General features: G+C 34.5%; 1 protein-coding gene across 6 annotated transcripts in view; it reads left to right on the top strand.

Moving 5' to 3' along the window:
* Positions 1-21613, top strand: part of ATP8A1 (ATPase phospholipid transporting 8A1) — a 114596-nt gene that overhangs the window by 35350 nt on the left and 57633 nt on the right. For 5 of the 6 annotated variants that reach the window (XM_062642407.1, XM_062642408.1, XM_062642410.1 and 2 more), the window contains 11 exons: positions 1011-1138; positions 2878-2955; positions 4337-4425; positions 6132-6176; positions 8789-8861; positions 11344-11449; positions 12676-12758; positions 12920-12969; positions 15378-15447; positions 16504-16588; positions 20195-20334. In XM_062642407.1, coding sequence (XP_062498391.1) covers positions 1011-1138; positions 2878-2955; positions 4337-4425; positions 6132-6176; positions 8789-8861; positions 11344-11449; positions 12676-12758; positions 12920-12969; positions 15378-15447; positions 16504-16588; positions 20195-20334 — 947 coding nt within the window. The remainder of the gene's footprint in view (positions 1-1010; positions 1139-2877; positions 2956-4336; positions 4426-6131; positions 6177-8788; positions 8862-11343; positions 11450-12675; positions 12759-12919; positions 12970-15377; positions 15448-16503; positions 16589-20194; positions 20335-21613) is intronic. The other variant, XM_062642409.1, reaches the window with a different exon arrangement.

Here is a 21613-nt window from a genome sequence, read left to right as displayed (position 1 = left end):
CAACACTGCCACATCTTTCTGAATGCTTTTAGCATTTAGTTAGAACAATCTGTTGCCCATGGATGATAAAAAAAAGTAGTAACATTAACAATAAATATCTGAATATTGATTTATTTACAGGTAGCAATAGCTCAAACTTCATCTGATTTTTGTAGTCACCCAGATTATCAATGTCAGGGTGTATGTTAGCTCTCTGGTCTTTGACTTGTACTTCCTTTGATGCTGGAATTGATATTGATGAAAGTATCCCAAACCTGCTGTCTTGGATCTTAAGAGTAACAACCAGACCCACATTCCGTAGAGAGCAGAAACCTGTCTGGGGCTGCTTTTCTTTGTCTGATCTTTGAATACAGACAGGCATGCTACATCTTTCACCCTTTTGCAGTACTGGAGAGCAGACTGCTCTTTCTCATTCACATCTTCTCTGAAGTGCTACTACTAGAGTTATCTAAAGCTTTAAAAGGAAAAAGTATTTTAAAACTGCATATTAATATTCACATTTCCAGTTCTGTTGAAATTTGGTTAAACTATAATTTCATCTCCTTCTTGTATGGTGTGAATTTACCTTTTTCATCATATTTTGTTGGGTTGAGGAGGGGAGTACGAAGGTGTGAGGGTGAGTGGAAAAAAACAACTCATTCCGCTACACATTTGCCCCCTTTAAAAATATGAAACTCTAAAATGTAGAATTTGGTTGCTGTATATAGATATTCCCAGATTATGATCGTAAAATGTCGCAAAAGTGGGAGTGGCTGGTAAAAATGGTTTTTAGAAATTGGAGAAGATGGCAAAGATCTCTAAATTTGAACTCCACTTTATAATAGAGATCACTAAATCTAACGAAGTTCACATTTCTAGGCAAGTGATACTATATTTAATTCTCAAGTTTCTTCTTATACACAGGTACTTTAAAAATCAGGAATTAGTGCAATACTCTGAATGCACTGTATATATATATACCTTTAAATCTAACGTTTAAATGCTTTTTTATTTGCTTTGTCTTTTGGCAGATGGTGGAGCAAGCAACTTTGGGTTGAATTTCTTGACTTTTATCATTCTCTTCAATAATCTTATTCCAATCAGTTTGTTGGTTACACTTGAAGTTGTTAAATTTATCCAGGCATATTTCATAAATTGGGTAAATATTATTTTTACAATATGCATTAACTTCTAAAATCAAATGGTTTACAAGTAAATGAAATGATTGCTTCTTAGAGTATACATTTTTTTCAGACTTTTTCTCAATGTAAATATTGAAATATTTTGTTTATTAATACTGGAATCTGAGAAAGTAATAAATGGGTTGATTGAGTAATTTTATACTTGCAGCAGTCGTTTTTGGAACCTGTTTTTTGTGTTTTGTGTTTTCTTATTACTGATATTCAGGTATATGTTTCATCCAGAATGATTAAAAGAAAGTGTTTCGCCGTCCAGTGAAGTTTTGTCCAATTTTATTTCTTCTTTCTAAGTGTAGCTCATGTTTTGTTGTTTTTTTTTCAGTATTTTGCTGTGTTTTTTGTTCCCACTGGTTTTTATACAACCCACTGGTTTTAGTACAAAGCCAGGGTCTTTAGTATTATCTCTTGAAAAATATATAAAAATCACTTTGGCTTTTTTTTTTATTTATTTTTTTATTATTATTTCCTTAATGAATTAGTGGCAGGTAAAGAAGGGTTTACTCTCTTTCTCTCTTTGGGGTGGGGGTGAGGTATTCTCCTTAAAGCTGTGTAATTGTGCTTAATAGCATGCCTTCAATTTTTCCATTTTTTTCCCAAATGTAAATTATTCATATAATTCTGAACTCCTTAATCTGATTCCTTCATCAACTGTATGAAATGGATTTCTGTATATAAGATATGTCATGCAGATACAGATAAAAATGTATGTGGAGTAGCAGTTGAAGTGTATGCTTGATTTTAATAGTTCAGTCTTTTTGTGAGCCACCAGCTAGTTCTAATTTCTTCGGGTTTTTTTGTGCTGTAGAACAAATTGTTGACAAATAAGAGAATGTAATTAAAGTCTTCCTTAATGTTCTTTATTTTAAAATAAATATTCAACAAAGGCTCACCCATTTTGAATGTGTAAATTGGCAACTGTTTATACAAATCCAAAAGATGGTTTTATCTTCTGTTCCCCCCCGCCATGTAACTCCATGGTGGGATTAGTTGTCTTTAATTTATCTTAATCTGGGACTCAGGACATTATCTGAAACATTTTCTTTGTGTGTGTGCATGTTGATATAGGGAAGTTGGTCATCTCCAGTCTGTCGCACCACATTGCCATACTTCATAATGTTTTAATCTTTTGCTGTATTGAAAAATACACTCTGATTTATTTTATTCATTCTTTAACAAAAAAGGAAAAAAAAAACAACCCAAAAAGAAAAAAAAAACCACACTAAATCAAACACGCCAGTTATAATGTACCCTACATTTATTGTGTACTCTTAAATTTATCTTTATGGTTTTATCTCAAGGCATGTTTATCTTGCTACTTAGAAATGACTGGTTGTGTATACAATATAAATAGATAAGACCTACTTCTATGTGTAACAATGTAGTATCTCTGCTTGTTGCTAAAACAGTTTTAGATACATGGGTACAACAGTTTTTCAATAATAAGGATCACTGGAAATAATCAGTAAAATGTCAAAGAATCGTACAGATTTTTTGTTTTCAAGAGGAAATTTCTTCAGGGGACTCTTGGCACTGATCCGATTGTATCTGTGGTTTCCCTTGTTGAAATAATCATAAGTAGATAACTTGTATCATTTTTGATCTGCTCTTTTACGTTTTCTATTTATATGCTGAACTTTTTTGTAATAAGTTATGGAAGACTATTATTTAATTTTTTTTATTTTTTTTTTTTAATCTGCAGGACATAGATATGCACTATGAACCTACAGACACTGCTGCAATGGCTCGTACTTCCAATCTCAATGAAGAACTTGGACAGGTAGAAAAAAAATTACTGGTTCTGACTCTGTGTGTTGAAATTACTCATAGAATCATAGAATAGCTAGGATTGGAAAGGGCCTTAAGATCATCTCGTTCCAACCTGCCTGTCATGGGTAGGGACACCTTGCACTAAACAATGTCGGCAAATTTTGTGAAGATTTATTCCAGAAAACTTACGTTATTGCCATAGTCTTTGTTTATTTCTGTTCTCTTCCTTTTGTCAGATATTTTTAAAAACACTTTGCAATATGTGGGGAGTTAACAAAAAGAGAAAATCTCTTTTCTAAAGTACATAAGGGCTGCACATAATGAAGGAAAGATTTCCCCCAAGAGATCCTCAGGATTTAAGAAAGGCAAAACTTTGTTGCTTTGGTTTTGGGAAAACCAAAGTTGAGTTTTCTTAGCTTCCATTCCTGCTTTCCCGTTGTGCCCACACAACAAGAACAAAACAAAACAAAACAAAAAATACAGATGAGGCATAAAACTGGCATGCAGGATTTCTTGTAACTGCTGATTTGGCTAAGTCATAATCCCTCAAAAACAGAATCTTTAAGTAGGAAAAGCAGAATAAATTTTACGAACACATAGCCTTATTAGCTTCTTATATAATGCAGTTAATGCCTAATTAAGAATACTGTGAGGTTTTTTTAATGAGAAATAAATTTTAATTTAAATTTAATTAAAGTTGAGGTTTACCTTTGACTAGTAGAACCTTTGCTTTATCACAGACCATTTAATTTCTTTATAGATTAACTTTCTTCTTAAGATTAAGTTTTAACAATATTTAAATATATCACAGATAAATTTATTTCAGCTTCAGTTTTAAAATACTCTAACTAGTAGTTTCCAGAGAGGAAGTGTTTATGATGTTAGGGAAATAGGAGAGTATGTAGAAAGAAAGATATTTCATCTATTCCTGGAACTTGGCATTTCTGAACTGTTGTTTTTTTACTGATGTTTAGGCTTTAAGAAGATATTTCAGTGTCAAGAGGGGTTAAATACGCATGTAGACACTTCCCTTTTACTGTATTGCTTTCTGTCAGAAATAGAATATTTTATTAGTATAGACATTGTTCTTCACTGGTTTCTTGCATTTCAATAAGTGATGGAGAGCTAAGTATACCACCATGTGCTGAAGCAAGCTTAAGCTTCCTGACATCTCAGTTGATTAATATGCTTGGAAATGGGTATCTGTCACAGGCACAGAATGTGCATCTGCCACATTTATATATTGGTTGGTTACTGGTTGTTGGTTTTTTTTCTATAAGCTATGAAGACCACAGAACTGGTAAAAATACTTAGTGTGTTGATAGTCATGAATTGCATTAAATATGTAAATAGCTGCTGAATGTTGATGTGTAATGACTTTTGTCATTTAGGTCAAATACATATTTTCTGACAAAACGGGTACTCTGACATGCAATGTCATGCAGTTCAAGAAGTGTACTGTAGCAGGAGTTGCTTATGGGTACGTATTTTTATATACTTTCCATTACCTGTGTACCTTTCTTTTCCTCTCCATATGCACCCGTCTGTTTAATACAGTTAAAATAAACTACAGTTAAAATAGACTTAAGCTTTGCACTATCTAAAACTATAATTCGGTGTGTGGCTGTGAAATGTTACTTACAAGAGGTATAATCACTTCAGTTATGACATCTCTTTTTGCAAAGAGGAATAAAACTAAATTTTAGAAATCGAAGGCTTGCTGCTGTAACACAACTTCCATCGGCATGGAAGCGTGAACTACAGTACTGTAGCCACCATCCAGATGGCTTTTATGAATCCTGTTCTAGTGGCATAACTCCAAATATCAATTCCTATTAAATCTCTCCAAATAAAGCTAAACAAAGCATTTTAGTGTTTCTTTGTCAGCAGGTGCAGCCAGCTCTTTTCAACAGAATTCATAAAAGCCTCAAACTTTGAGGACTGTTTACTTGGGAAAAAAAAAATATATAGTAGAGCAGTAAATAAGGCAGAAGTACCTATATTTTAAATGCCAGTGTGGTTTACCAGCATGTGAGATGCTGGACCTGGGCCAATCTCAGTGCATTCAGTAGCTGTTCATTAGACACCTCTAGTACTAGGTAGAGAGGAGGCTGCGGTCATAAAGCGTTGGGCTTGTGCTAAAGGTGTGATGGCTTGGCTTTTGTGGCTTTATGATTTGGATCCGTTTAAAAATCCTAATTTTTGTGAGTCTGATCTAGACTTTTGTTTTTTAAAAAATCTTATATCTTTAATGCATTAACTATTCTGATGGGTTTTTTAGTTGCATTAAAATACAGATAAGTGTGTGTGGTTTTACATACACATATACACACACAAACACATACACATACATATATATGGCTCAATTTCAACCACTTGACCTAACTCTGTGACTTCAGAGAAACTGCTGTGAACTGTTTTCGAGCTCTTTGTATAGCAGTTTTTTAAGATAAAAAGTACCTTAATGGTCATGGCACTTAAAATCAGTATTTGATAATCTGGTTCAAAATTTCTTCGTCTCAAGTTGGTATAGCACAAATTCTAAAAGTTCTCCGTTATGAAACCTGGGTGTGAATGTAGTTTTTAGGAAAAAAAAAAAACCACCAAATTTTCCTTACCAGTTTTCTGGTTAGCACTGCTGTTTAGAAAGCAGTTTCTCTTTACAGCGAATAGCCTTACAGCATCTCTTACAGCTACTCAGAGAACAGAGTCACTCTGTTTTTCTGTATTGATGCAAATAAGAAGTTGGGAACACAGGGAAGGGTAAAAGTGACTGTTCCATCTCCTGTGCTGCTTCTTTCTAAGTGTGCTATAAATTGTGGTATGTTTAAACCTGTGTCGTCGCAGGGCAGAGTCCTTCATGTGCTATGGCTGGCTGTAAATATAAAGCAATATTTGTAAATAGAGCGACTGTCTTTATATCTACTGGTATAAGTTATTAAGTAGACAAGCTTTCAATTGAAAAAAAAATATAGTATATAAAGCCTCAAGAGAAAAATCATATATTTGCAGTATTTTATTGTTATCTAGGCACTAGCAGAATACTTTGTTGAAATACCTTTAAAACTTCTTTTTTTAGTAATTTGATTTCATTAACTAACTTCTTTCTATATATAACCAATTTTTTTAGCCTTTGTGATTCTTTTTCCTCTCCCTATTTCTGTTCCTCCCTTACTCCTTGTGCAGCCACTGCCCTGAGCCTGAGGATTATAGTGTTTCTTCAGATGATTGGTAAGCTCTAAAAATGATTTAGTATGTGGTGTTTGCTGAAGATTCAAGCTTAAAAACACTGAGCAAGATTTTTAGAACCAGGGCTATATGTGACGTATTTTACTGAAATGTTATTTTAGCTTCAAATTGTTGCAGATTGACAATCTTACACAAATTTATGCCAGCTATGGCATATTCTGTGGCATTAGGTTGTGTACTCTGGAACAGAATTGCTAATAGGATCACTGAGATACAGTACAGTTATTTTCCTGACAATCTTGTATAATTCAGAATTGCTTGTTGGAGAGAAAGTTTTAAAATTTATTAAGGTAGCTGGTATTAACTTTTATCACACTTTTCTACTGTTACTTAGCAATAAGTACCTGGTATTAACTTTTATCACGCTTTTTTACAGTTAACTTAGCAGTAGGTTAGTAATAACCTCTGACATGTTGGAATGCAAAGTCCGTATTTGAAAGTGAAAATTTGATAAGTTATTGTTAATATTTTACTTCCTATAGATAGTTTCAGAATATTAGCACTACGTAGTTCTCAACTGTGTATCAAACATATACTCCTGGGGTCAACGTTAATCTCTTAATGGGGAACTCAGGAAAGACTTAAGTCCTGGCTTCCTTGCTGCTACCATTTGCATGATGCCTTGTACTACTTCATCATACTTTGTTAAACTAAGTATTTTCAATGCCATTCAAATTAGATCAGGATAAAAATGTCATTTACTTAAAATATCACTGTTGTATTTTTTGAAAGTTACAGCAAGATGTGTCACACAAAACTGTGGTGTTGTCTTATGTTTAAAAAGTTTGAGATCAAAAAAATTGCATTGCTAAAGTAGAATTAATAACTCTTTCTTTAGATTATTAAAAAAAAAAAAAAACTGAAAAATACCCCCCACGTGCACATGAAAAGTGGCATATATGCACAACCCAAAGTCTTAGCTGACCTGAATATCCTCATTTGATGTAGCAGCAAGGTATTTCTTTGAAAGATGAACAAGTGTGTTTGACTGCAAAAGTGTTGATTTCATTAAAATAATACAATACTTAAATGAAATTAAGCATACTTGCTTATAAAATATTTATAAAATAAGGCTGGTTTTGGCTTAATCGACATCAAAATCTTCATAAGCATATCTGAAATGTGTGAACTGAGGCCTGAACAGTAGTAAAAAAGGCAATACTTCCCTTCTATAAGCAATTAGTGCCTTGTAAATACTTACGAAATGAGAGACTTAGGAATTTTTTTGTGTGTAAATCTATTGCAATTAATGGTCTCTGTTTGATAGTAGCATTTCTAGTCCTAAAATGACTAAAGTCATTAATTCCAAATCTTTTAAATATTTTTTTTTAATTAGAAAGAATTGTGTTCCTGTTGGACATAACATATACCTGCAAAAGTTCTTCCTTTTTTTAGCACTGAGAATCTGGAACGTATTTTGAAGTCTCTCTGTGAGAAGGCTTAAAGCAAACAAAGTATAAACCTTAGACGCTAACCATATTTAACATATCTGAAGTTGTTAGTATTTGACACTTCAAGATCTATTTGCTTTGCATTTTTTAAAAAAAAAAGTTTCAGTGAATAAGGATGCTTTGAATTTCTCACTTTAATTATACATTTTTTAGAAAAAGTAGTTCTTGAGTGGCTGTTATAGAAGCCATACTCCTCCATGGTAGTGCAGGACTAAAACAGCTCAGTTTTGGGTTTTGTGGAGAACCTTTAGACTGCCTTTGATGTATATGGCTTATCCTTCAACTTAAATCACAGAATGTGTTCACTGTCTTGCAAGATTATGTGATCCAAGGCAAGATCCAAAGTAAATGGAAAAAGAATACTTTCCTCCAAATGCGTTTACTTTTCAGCACTGTTTTAGTTCCCTGAGTTTCAAACTCCATTAGCTTGTCTCAATGTACTCAAGTCAGCTGCAGTAACAGGTCTTCCTAGAAGTATCTAGTTTTGAACTCTCAGCTTCAGCCAGAAGATTTATGCAATTTGAGAGATGTTAGTGTATGACTTTGTTTCTCCAGAACCATCTCCATCTTGCATCTCTTCAGTCCCTACTTCACCACTGTTGCTGTGTTCTTTGGCTGTTTACTGAGTTCCTTTTGGTTGTGAGTAATAGAGAACAAACCATCTTCATCCAGACTTCCCTGATGTCTGAATTCAATTTGCTTACTTTGTTCAGATACCAGACTTTTCTGAAGCATTTGCAAACCTATTCCAAAACTGCTGATTTCTCAATGAAATGTTATCTCTTCAGACATATCTTTTTCTGACTCCCTACTGTAATTGCATGCTAGAGATCAAAAAGCAAGAAGCCACAGTCTTAACATTGTTGATATATTTTTACTTCATCCTGCATTAGTTGAAGTCACCAGGGAAACTTCCCTGGGTTTAAGTGTATTTCTATAAATTAAGGTTTCTTAAAATTAGATGAGCTTTGGAGATGTGAAACAAGTACCTTTTCATTTCTCACAGTGTGTGATTGCAGCCTTTATTGTAACAGATAAAAAATAGAATTTGTGCTAGACCTTAGCATGGTAATGTGGATGATTTGTATATGAATTGTCAAGGATGTGCTAATGATGTTCTTTTTTCTACTGAATTATTTTTAGGCAGGGCTTACAAAATGGAGAAGAAAAACCATTTAGTGACTCGTCATTACTGGAGAATCTTCAGAGCAATCATGTAAGTTATATAGAAACAATTACCATTGTTTTGTGAAATCAAACCACTGCTTTCTGTAAGTCAAGATTATGTCCTTTGAAGGAAAATAAATAAATTATATATTTACGTAAAATAGAAATGAATACTTGACTTCATGAATATTTTTATAATTGTTTGTTGTCAATACATATTAGATATGGCCCTTCTTCCCCCCCCCCCCCCCCCCCTTTTCTTTTTTTGGAAATAGCATGATTCAGATGCTATGAATCTGAAATACAATAGTCTTACAATCTTCATTCTGTGGGTGTTTTAACATTATTCTTGCTGTCCGTATGATGTCATGACATCCATGAAAGCTTTCAGGATCAGTCAATTTAACTTCTGTCCTGACATGACCTAGTATTTCTGACAGGAGTCAACCATATACGTTGTTTTTGCGTACATGCTTCCATGAGGTTAGATCATCAGTTCAGATGATGAGATGAAATGAAATAGACATTGTAGAGGCTGGTATTTACCCTAAAAAAGTCAATACATTTCACAGAAAGTCAATAGCTTAGTTTATGATTTGACAAAGCAACAGTACTGTCCTTCCATTTTCTGTCATTTGTACAAGGGATGTTTTTGCCTAGTCATAACCAAGAGCACCTACCTTTAATAGTGTAGCTGTTCTGTTTTGGAAGAGGGTAAATAAATTACTTTTTTCTTTAATTTTTTTTCTTCTCGGGAAGATAATTTCAGGGTAACTATCAGACTGAAGTATTTTTTTACTAAGGCAGAGGGGGCTCTTACACTTACTGCACAGGCTATTTTTATCTTCAGTGATAGGAACAGACTGCTCAGAAGAGGCATCATCCTGTTACTGCTGTTGTCTAGAGTGAGCACACTTGGTGCGCAAGTGGCTGAATCTTAAAAGTTTTCTGCTAGATATGTAGTATTAAGGATATATAATGTGAGCATACAAGCTATAAAAATGCATCTGTATACATCTTAAAGTTAAAAATTTGGGCACACATTCAAAGACATTTCACCACTGTATGTTAAATGTGTTCTGAGGTGCTTTGGAAAAGAATGTGTAATTCAGGCTTCTGAATAAATCTTAGAGGATCTGGAGGCCCTCAGTGGAAGAGTATAGGAGCCTGCTTCCGTTAATGTTTCTGCACTATCAAATTAAGTTAGGTTTTCAAAGATTATTGTATTTTATAGAGTAATTGTGATGCTATCAAATCATAAAATCATTTAGATTGAAAAAGACCCTTAAAATCATTCAGTCCAACCATTAACCTAGCACTGCTAAATCCACCACTAAACCATGTCCCTAAGCACCATGTCTACATGTCTTTTACATACGCCCAGGGATGATGACTCAACATCTTCCCTGGGCAATTTGTGCCAGTGTTTCTTTTGGTGAAGCAATTTTTCCTAATATCCAGTCTAAACCTCCCCTGGTACAACTTGGGGCCCTTTCCTCTTGTCCTATTACTTGTTACGCGAGAGAAGAGACTGATGTCCACCTTGCTTTCAAGTAGTTGTAGGGAGTGACAATGTTTCCCCTGAGCCTTCTCCAGACTAAACAACCCCAGTTCCCTCAGCTGCTTCTCATAAGACCTGTGCTCCAGGCCATTCACCAGCTTTATTGCTCTTCTTTGGACACGCTCCAGCACCTCAGTGTCTTTCTTGTACTGAGGGACCCAAAACTGAACACAGTGTTCAAGGGGCAGCCTCACAATATAATAAATATGCTACAAAAAAAATCATTGATTGACGTGGGTAGCTGCTTTAAGCTCATTTAGGGGGAATGCTGGCATTTCTTTTGAATATCTATTCAGGAGTCCATTCATTTTGCAAATTTCAGCTATAATAATGTTTTTAGCTGTATTTGTCAATAACAATCAACTAGTTTTCTTGTACACACTCTTTTCCCCTCTTTTGGCTAAATCAGTTGAAATTGTTTCAGCTTTGTAGACTCTAAAGTGCCTGAGACATTCATTTAAATGTCTTTCTTTAAAAGATGACTGCTTGATTTTGCATCGTTTTCTGCATGGTTTACAGGTTTGGTTGCTACATCTTTGTAAAGGTTCTTAAAAAGTGTTATCAAATACAGTAGTAGACAAAAGTAATGTAAAAGGGAGTATTTCTAGTAAAAAGCCAACTTCCAAAGAGACAACAGTGAGTAAAAAGTCTTTCAATACAGCATTCAGACTTACCTTCCCTATAAAATGCTTATTGAAATCTTAATTGTAATAGGTTTGTGATTATCTGCTTTTGATTGTTATGATAGCAAATGACACTAAATGGTATCTATATAGACAGTATTGAAGTCATTCTGCATGCTGAAATTATTGTACAGATAATGTCTGTTTTGTTTAGTTGTTGGTAGTTTTTAAAGAAGAGGGTAAAAATATCTTTCATTAGATTTTACATGACTATTGTTTGTCCATACCTGTTATTACATTTCAGTTAGTTATTGCTTAATCACACTCTGACATTGTATCTTTTTTAGCCAACTGCACCTATAATATGTGAGTTTTTGACAATGATGGCAGTGTGTCATACAGCAGTTCCAGAAAGAGAAGGTGATAAAATTATATATCAGGCAGCATCTCCAGGTGAGACTCAGATAACTGAGTTAACATAAAGTATTCCATTAACTCAACAAGCAAATTTTATGCAACATTTGTTGGTTTGTGTTGTTTTTTTTAAGTATCTTCCAAAATTAACAAAGGATATATCCATTTAAAAAAAAAAAAAGGAATGGGTGTCAGTTAAAATAAGTTTTATCAAAAAAAGGATTTAGACTTCTCTAATTTGCTTTAGAAAATACATATAAATGTCCTGTGGATTATGTGGTTAACCATACAGAACTCCTAAGGTGGTGGAGCTCTGAAGGAACTGCTGAAATGCAAATAGAAATCAAAACAGGAGACAGATTGATGTCCTTGCTTGTGAATCTATTCTTTACTTGGTAACCATGATTTAGATCAGAGACCATGTTTGTAATCAAAAATGAAAAATGTTTTTAATAGGCTAAAAGCTGTGATAAAGCTCTACTAGAGAGTAACAAAAGATTATAGTGCAAAAGGTGTGGTTCAGGCTTACTGTGGTTCATAGGCAATTTTTTAATTCAGGAAGTGATGAAGCAAGGCGAAATGATTAAAATATGCTCAGCTTTGCTGCACTGATATATTATAACAAGTTACAATGGGAGAAATGGTATGAAGTGCAGAGTCTCCAGCCCTCATATTCTTTGTCTGCCCCAGTTCCTAGGTGGTTATTTCTCTAAATTCTGTCCTTCAACAATTGGAAGACAAGGGCAGAGGTAAGGCCACAGATAAAACTAACTAGGCCAAGGCAATGTTTTATTGAGCATTGCAAGCAAATTCTGTTCCGACATCCCAAGCTTTTTGAAAACAGCTGATGCTTATGGGGGGCTGGGTTGCTGCTTGAAGTGTTTCCTAAAAGTAGGCATTGAAGTTACCTATTATTTGTAGGCATGACTGATCATACTTCTAAAACAGAATTTACACAGAAAGAAATGGACCTTGTCAAGTGCCCTACTGAGAAAAGTGCTTACCTAGGTGTTCTGAAGGGGGTGCTGTCATTACTGATCTGAGAGGCATGTTCCTTTGAGGACTTATTTCCTCTGAACCGTAAACTCATTTAATCAGTTTCATCAGGAGAAACAAAAAGTTCTTTCCAGCACCACATCTGATCTTAAAATCTATAAAGGAAAAAGGAAGTCAAACAGAGAAAAGCTTGGACTGTGTCCATTAAAACATGGGGTAAACTAACAGTTTCTGGCACATCTGTAAAATAACTACTGGACTTGTTGCAGATGAAGGGGCGTTGGTCAGAGCAGCCAGGCATCTTAGTTTTGTATTCACTGGAAGGACACCTGACTCAGTAATCATAGAGTCTGTAAGTACATTGGAGTAACTTCATATTTTGCTGTATTTATTCCTGCTATGTTAAATAATTTCAAATAACTTCGACATGGTACATATGTATTGAGATGTTGGTTGGGTTGATTTCTTGAGTTTTTTTTCATTAATTCTCTTTTTTTTTTTATTGCTCTTCAGTTGGGACAGGAAGAGAGATATGAACTGCTAAATGTCCTAGAATTTACAAGGTAGGCAGTATGTTGTGCACTTAGTGTCTTTTTGTGAAAATATGAATTTTTCTTACCGATAAAAATGTTTGCATTTTTAATTTATACAGGCAAAGTGTGCAGGTTGTGTATCTCTTAAGCCTATAATATGTAATTATTACATAATAATATCATACTATAGGCACAGCAGTGTATATGATTAAGATCATACTTCTGGTTTTATTGTAAAATATTTTCAGAGGCATGTATTTTTCCTTGTTGTCTCCTTCTTGGCTAATGTTTTTCATTTTTGCTTTTGTGCAAAGACCTTTGATTTCAAACTTTAAAAAATTATGTGAAAAAAGAGGATAGAAAGTACTTGAAAAGGTATTTCTGAAAACCATGGCCCCCTGTCATTTGTTAAAAATGGATATTTGGGGGCAGAAGATTCAAGTAATTTTAAAACATAACTTGTGTTTGCTTTGACTGATAGAATGAAATTTTCCATTTGACCTTAAATACACTTGCATAATTATGACTTGTTTAAATACTCTAGACTTAAATACTCTAGACTGAAAGCTATTCTTTTTTGAGCACTAGAGCACTGGCCAGATAGTTTTCTTGGAAATTGAGTTTGTCAGTCACATGCTTTGCTTTCAGTAAAAATTTAATGTCAGACCTCCTGGAATTGTGAAGGTACCCATAAGAAATCTGGATGTAGTTTCACTTGTTATATAAATCTGTTTAAAGTGTATCCATGTATGCTGGCTGTGTTCTAAGTGTTTGTGTAGGCCCATTGCTTACTTTGGCACAGGATGGGGAAGGGATTTGTACGTAGAGGAAGCACTTTTTTTTTTTTTTTCTCAGAATGATTACTTGTGCCTGTGGAAAGTGTTCATTGTTTCCCTTTCTGACCTACTGTGTTTCACTTGAGCTTAGCTAAAGAAGCAAAAAAATATCAAGAAATAAAAATCAAAGGCAATACTGGAGAGAGACTGAACATGTAGAGGTTGGGTGAAAGAAGTATTTGCCTATAGTTACAATAATAACGATAATAATGTGAGGCATCAAGATCACCACAGTTGGCGCTGGGGGGAGAAGCAACAGAAAGCAATTTTTATAGTTTTTCATGTCTTTTCATGACTGCTTGTAATTAATGTTAGTTTTGTATATTGTAGAGGAAATACTTGAAATTTTTCAGATTTATACCAGGGTTTCATTTTTCTGTAGGAACTACTTTCACTTTCTATTCTGGAAAGTTAGCAAATATGTAGCACAAAGTGCATTTATTGTTAGTTTGACATACGTGAAAGTATGTTTGACATACTGCATTCATGGAGTAGTAGTGAAGGATTCCTTTGTTTCTGGTTTTGAGCTTTGTCTTGATTTCATAGATCTCTTTAAATTTCTGTGTCAGTCTAAAATTGTCATTTAAGCAGTGGTGCTTTATGAAGAAAGAAGAATTGCTTTTAAATCCTAACCTTTGGAGGATTAAGTTTTTTGGTGGATACCAATTACCCAACTTTATTAAGCTTTCAGTTTTATAGCTGGTTTTGTTCTTACTCTACTTAACTTTGCTTGGAACTGACTTGTTAGAGGCACTAGAGGTCACCCTTGTTCCACAGCAAGAGAAGTTTCGGTTTCAAAATATAGCACTATGTCTATGGGTAGGAGCGTGTACTTTCAGAGAAGTAATCTGTAGCGATTAAACTATTGAATTAAGTGTTTCCAGGTGTTCCGAGTTTTTCCCAGAAAAAAATGCAAACTGATTCCTTGCCACCTACCAATACAAGCCACATAAGACTCTTCTGCAAGCAGAGTACAGCATTGTCAACATTTGATAGGATAGTTTTCAGAGAAGTACGTTACAGAAGTAAAACTTCTAGGAATTCTTGGTACAGTCGTCCTTTATGGTATTCTCTTTTACAGTGATTATAGCTGTGGCTGTGGAAAGAGAAGTAGTAGACATACAATATGCTAATTACACTTTTTTCATAGCAAGGAAGTAGCTCTCACTCTAACTGGCAGGTCAGCATACTGAAAGCAACTGATAATCCTTAACCAGCTGAAAAATATTCCTAAATATAGTACTAATCTCTGTGGACCAAATAGTGTTTTGATAACTTGCGCTGAGTTTAGACTGCCTCCAGCATATACTCTGCTCAGATGCCACCACTGCTGTGGTACCATAAGCTCAAGGAATTGTTCAGAACCTTTGCTGTTCCCCATACTTATGGGCCTACAGAATTATACACAGAAAAACATCTTTCGCTCTAATTATTAGACAATAAAACTGTTTTTTCAGCCCAGTCACCTGACAACATAATTCATAACAGATAGCCCTTACTTCTTTTTCTTTGTCATATATAAGATTGATATTCTTAGGTTAAATGTTGGTAAATATTTATATTTATAAGCCACCTTATGTAGGGCATTTATTTCTCTTTCAGCACAAGGAAGAGAATGTCAGTGATTGTTCGCACACCATCGGGAAAGTTAAGACTTTACTGCAAAGGAGCTGTGAGTTTCATTCTGTTTTCCCTGTGTCAACATGTGCAACAAATACAATATGAAAGCAAAAAGTTGTTTTAACTGCAGTTTAAATATTGAAAACATGGCAGAAGGAAGGTTGATGTCTTTTTCAGTTTACATCATTTTACTATGTAGCTGTTTAATGTGATGGACTAGTTAATGTCTTTTTTACTAACTGCCTATAAAAGTATGACAGACCTTTGTTCATCATATTCTTTGTTCCGGACTAATAACTTCATGCTTCCTATTAACTCTTTCCTTCTGTACTCCAAGGAAATGGATGACTGTATGGTTTAATCTATTAGTTACTTGCTGGAGTAGCTGAGCATGAATCACTAGATAGAAATGGTAATCTAGCATAAGGTACTAAATGAAATTTTAACCTACCATTGATATTATGCCAGAGGTAAATTTTCCTAAAAATGGGATTTATGGGAAGATATCTTAATCATAATGTATTTGGGAATGGCAAAATTGCTCATTAGTTCTTGTTCTGTATCTTAAGTCAGTTTTGGAGGAGGGGAATGAAAATCCAATTGCTAAATGGCTTTAAAAAAATAAATTGATGGAATATAAATGTCTATTCTGTATCTTCTCAAATGGAAAGAAGCTACTGTTAATATTCTGTATATCAAGCTAGCTACAAAAAACTGAGAATGGCAGTTTTGAATCACTAATTTTACCTTGTAGGCTTAGTATTAAAAAGGAGGAAGACCAGAATTTTAGGAGATCAAAAGAATTCACATGGCAAGCCAAAGGAAGAAGCAGTGCTTTTCAAAATGAAGGGAAATAACAGCAAAAAATGTAGGATAGAAAAACTGTATCATAGCAGAATTTGTAAATTGAGATCATCCTAAGGATTTGGAATGTCCTTTTTTCCATCCTCTGAGATAAAATTGCTTCTGTTCAGTTTTGATGCTGAAATAAATTAACACAGTTTTGCATATTTTTATTTCTTTTTGCTATGTGATTTGTATTGCCTACGCCAAAAGCTATCTTTTTTTCCTATTCAACTGTTCTGAGTTCATTTTATGTGTTCTGTAGGATACTGTAATTTATGACCGTCTTGCTGAAAGTTCAAAATACAAAGAAATCACCTTAAAACATCTAGAGCAGTTTGCTACGGAAGGTGGGTAATATTATTCAATATGAAACTAAACATGAAATTCAGTTACCCCTCAACTTTTCAGTTTTGTCACTTTTATGTTGCTGTAATGTTTTATTCACATTAAGTTTGAAAATTATGTTTTAGTGATGCCTTCTAAAAAAATCTTACTGAGAAATTTCAGTAATAAGGTCATGCTTTAAAAAAAAACAAAAAAATCACCCACATACTACAATGGAGTCTTTTAAACAAAATATATTTTTCCAGAGAGCAAACACATTGCATATTGTTTGTTTCTGTGAAAATCTCATTTCCTACAATCACTTTCACGTCCCACACCAAATGAATGCTGTACAGAAGGCACACAGGAAAAAGCAGCCAAAGTGAAGATGCGTAAAAAAATTACTAGCATGGTGCTTTTAAGGTAGCTTTATGCTATATTACTTCTGTCACCAATGACAATAAAGGAAATTGCCAGCACTAATGTTCCATACAGTTTGTTTTGGTGTCTCTGCTGTTTTAACAATCACTCTTACAAAGCAGCTGCTGATGGTGGGGAACTTCTTCATGAGGGTTCAAGAAATAGAAATAGTAACAAAAATTTAAAAGACTGCAAAATGAAGATGATTGATGTAAGCAGCGAGTTATTTAATCATACTGGATGATTACAAAAGCAGACTGTAGAAAATGTTTCTGTTTTCATCCAGGTATTTCTAGCACAGTTCCTAGATCTTCAATGCCATGCCCCTTTCTGATGTCTTAGTAAAGGATTATAGAGTTGCTTTGTGAAGTATCATCGTGTTTAATTTGTTCATGAGTTTGGAGAGGGCAGTTGGAATCAGAATTATAACAGCTGTGGGACTCTGAACTGCAATATTTTACCTTTTTTTTTTTTTAAATAAGCTTACACTGGAAATCAAACTTTATTAAAATCTTTTCTTTCTAAAATACAATCCTTGCCTTTTGATGACTGATGTTTGGCCAAATCTTCTTGTATCAGGAAAGATCCTTTTCCTGTCTGTCATACATACAACTTCTCTAATTTTTCTCTTTTGGTTTATAATGGAATTCAGCATTTTTATTAGTGTCATGGTCAGCACTTTAAGTCTCTTGATTGTGGTAAGGACAGCAGGAGCAAGCCATCTTTTGTTTCTTTTGTTAGTTTTCCATATCAAGATCTCTGCAGGGAACGTTCAGTTAGCCTTAAATAAGCTTGGCGTATCAAAGTTACAATAAATTATACAATGAAGTCTAAAGCGGAACTAAAACCAGAGAAGATTGATGATGCAACATAAAACTTCAGATACACCCTTTGAGCTCCTGAATCTAGTTGTATGAGTTGATTGGCCAGTTTGAGGTTTTATAAAGGTCAAATCAGGATCAGTCAAGGAAAAGTACTTAAATGTGAAGATAGTTTGGTCCATAAGACTATGTACTGGGTTACAGAAAAGGTAAAAATAGGTCAGTATCTGCTACCTGTGTGAATTGATACGAAAATTTCAATCCAATTCTTAATTACTGTTCTCATTAAATCAGTGGTACAGCTGATATCATTTTTTTTCCTTAGCAGTCAGGGTGGTCCAAGTGAATCAACATAAAACATGAAAAATTCCACCCATCTTTAAAACCACTGTATATAAGTATTAGTGTTAAGTTTGTTCAAGTACTTCATGTATCCTTATTTTCAACAGATGAAAAGATTTACTGTTCAGAGAGTGAATTTCTAACCTTTCAAAAGCATAAGATTCAGTCTTAAAAAAAAAAATCAGTATGTCTTTCTCTCTGGAATCGATTAAGGAAATCAGTATTTATTTTTGCATGAGATTTAAATTGCAGCCAATGACGTTGCAAAGTTTCTCATGAGTATCCTTTCATGTGGCAGTACAGTATGTCCTTGGCATTTACTGCATGCTCTTGGTGTGTTGTTCAAAAATGAAGTGGTTAGCATGGCTGGCATTAGCATTTAAGCATTTATTAAACTCGAGTGTTAATGTCTGCTTGGATAAATAGGAAAAGTGTGTAATTTTCCTATGCTGTTCCAGTCTGTTAAGAAGCAGACTTAATGATACTTTGTTTTCCACTTTTCATTTGGAAGATTCTTTTGAATCACAATGAAAAGAATCTTTTTTAAAATAAAAAATAAAAAAAAATTAGTCTCTGATTTTAAAAAGAAAAATTACTTGAAAAGCTTGTTTGCTGGGAGGTGGTACACACTGATTTCTTCATTTTATCGTCTGCATAGACTATTTTGAAAGAACTGTGGAAATAGTATTACTATTAGGCATAAATTCCTTTCCACCCCTTCACCTCATATTCGTTGTTTTGGACCCTGCTAGTATATGCTTATTACACAGAGGAAAAAAAAAATCAGTTTGTCTGTCTTAAGTTTGCTCTCTAGGTATGGATGGCGAGAACCTGTGTTTCTAATACTGTTGAGCTGTCAAGATATTAGGTTTGCACATGGTTTTCATGCTGAAGATACTAAATTACTGTCTTAAATCTGAGACACGTATGTATTATTTCATGCCCACCTCTTGATCACTTCAGAATTGCTGATGATGTTGAACTATACACACAAAAAACTATGAACAAGTAAAGATTGCATTTAGCCATCCTTGGTTATGGTGCTTGTTCATCTCCTGGAGCAGAGTGGGCAAATGAACAAAGGCACTAAGTCCCGCTTAGCCCCCTCCTTAATCTACATGCCTGAAAATTGTGCCTTCATAAGACATCATTTGGCTAGAGCACTGCTCTTCTCTGTATATAAAGAGTTATAATAATTTCATGCTCTAGAAATATAAGAATCTGTAATAGGTGAAAATGAACTGTTAGAACATTCACACCTGGATACTTAAATTGAATGTAAATGTGTGTTGTCAAAAAATAGATCTCTTATGATTTTGCAGCCTCAAATTCTCACTGTAGTGCTTAATTCAGATTTCTGCTGTAGGAAAAAAACCTGTGAAATAGAAGCAGCTCAAAGATTGTTAGGTAAAATCTACAAATGTTGCTGTACAAAAAGATTTTATTTTAAGAATTTGGGAAACTGAAAGAATCTGTGAGATGGAAAATTAAATCTGAGCAGACTCAAGGTCAGCTTCTAGACAGTGAATTTTAAACTTCAGCCAAGAATTTCATGAGGACATTGAACAGGGTTGGAAAAGGGGTAGTTGTAACATGATGCTGTTATACTGCTTTCCAGTGTAGCAACATTTAAGTTTATAATTTCTTTTTGTCAGAAATATAATTTAATCTTAAAGTTTTAATGTTCCTAAAAATCTAATATATATATATTTATTCAGGAAGTGTCATTTGGGATTGCTTCATATTTTGTTTACAATTTAAGATAAATCAAACTTGTGTGAATTTTTTTTTTTTTCCATTGAAGTACATCACCTGTATTGCATTCAGCTACCTTAAAACAGTTACTCTGTTGGATAAATTTATGTCATGTTGGTTTACCGTATACATATTTGAAAGTTCTTCAATATGCAGCAGTAAGTTGAAAATCAGGCATAAGCATACACAGAATACAGAATAAATTCATCTTTTGGTAGTTACTCATTGCAGGCATATCAGGGAAGGGACTAACAACTACTGAATCATACTTACTGTCTGCTCTCTCTTTAGGTTTAAGAACTCTGTGTTTTGCTGTGGCTGAGATTTCAGAAAGTGATTATCAAGAGTGGTTAGATGTCTATCACCGTGCTTCTACAGCTTTACAAAACAGAGCACTTAAACTTGAGGAGAGCTACGAACTAATTGAAAAAGTATGTGTAGCTTTCTGGGGATGTTAGTTGGCTTGGGTTGAGAGGGGGGGGGGAAGAGGATGGGGCACATGAGGAGAGTGGTTTTTTTTAATTAATGTCCTTGCTTTCTACACCATGAAATGTGAATCATTACAGAGGACTAATGCTTAAGCAGAAAAAAAATCTGGCAGTATCCTGAAGCTCTGTCATGTAGTCCCTGCAGATTAAATGGTCAAAGTGAAGGAAAGATTAATTTGACAAAGTGCTTGCAACAAGTAGTTTTCTTCCCAGAAAGTGATGATTTTGAGTTGAACTACTGGAAAGCTTTTTTCAGAGTTGCTCAATTGTATAAAAAAGTGTAACAACAGGCAAGCAACATCTGCTTTATTTTATGATTAGCTTAGAGACATAGAGTAGTTAAGGTTGGAAGGACTTAGGGAGGTCATGTAGACATAAATCCTTCAAAGCAGGGCTGATTTTGTTTGACCAGCACTTCAATGAAGTTTTGAGGTTCTGCAAGGAGAGAGTTTTCCCAGCTGCAGTAAGCAATTATTTGGTTATTTTCATGCTCAACTCTTCTTTTTTTCTGAATTATAATTTCTGTTACTGCAGAATGGGACTGTTGCCTCTTGCCCTTTCACCATGCACCTCTTAGAGGAAGATGGCTTCTCTGCAAGCCCTCTTCAGTTAGCAGAAGGCAGCCATGGAATTCTTCCCTTAGCTTTATATTTTCCCCATCTTAATCTCGTCCTGCTTCTTCAGACACTCCCAAGAATGCTCCAGTTCCCAAGCTATTTTTGTGTCCCTCTGCTGGACTTACTCCACTTTGTCAACCACTCCTGTACTGAAGGCCCAGAAAGGGAGATAATATCCAGATGCATCTTCACAAGAGCAGAGCCATAATCACTTTACCTTGAGTTTCTGGCAGTGCCGCTGCTGGAGTAGCCAAGCATACATATTCACAAAAAACATATAGATCTGCTGCATGAGAAGTTTAAAACAACATAATCAAGATTATAGTTTTAAGATTAAGATGAATTCACAGGTGGGTTTTCCTTCACTTGCGGGGGAAATCACTACAAGTGGTAGAAGACATAATAGAACTCCTGAAGTCTTCAAATCAGAGAGGTACCTCTCAGGAAAAGGTAGCTGTTGCTGAACAAACACTGAGATTGTGAATAATGGGTGAAGTTTGGATGGTCTCACTGTGCAGTTTGCAAGCCCACATAGTTATTTATCTTAAAGCTCATAGGAATAAACTGGAGGATCTTTATTAGCTGATACCAGATCTGATTAATGA

Source organism: Pezoporus occidentalis, unplaced genomic scaffold (assembly GCF_034315485.1).
Source record: "Pezoporus occidentalis ecotype Australia unplaced genomic scaffold, CSIRO_AGI_Poc_V1 ctg71, whole genome shotgun sequence".
Classification (NCBI taxonomy): Eukaryota; Metazoa; Chordata; class Aves; order Psittaciformes; family Psittacidae; genus Pezoporus; species Pezoporus occidentalis.
This window is presented reverse-complemented; position numbering and strand designations above follow the sequence as displayed.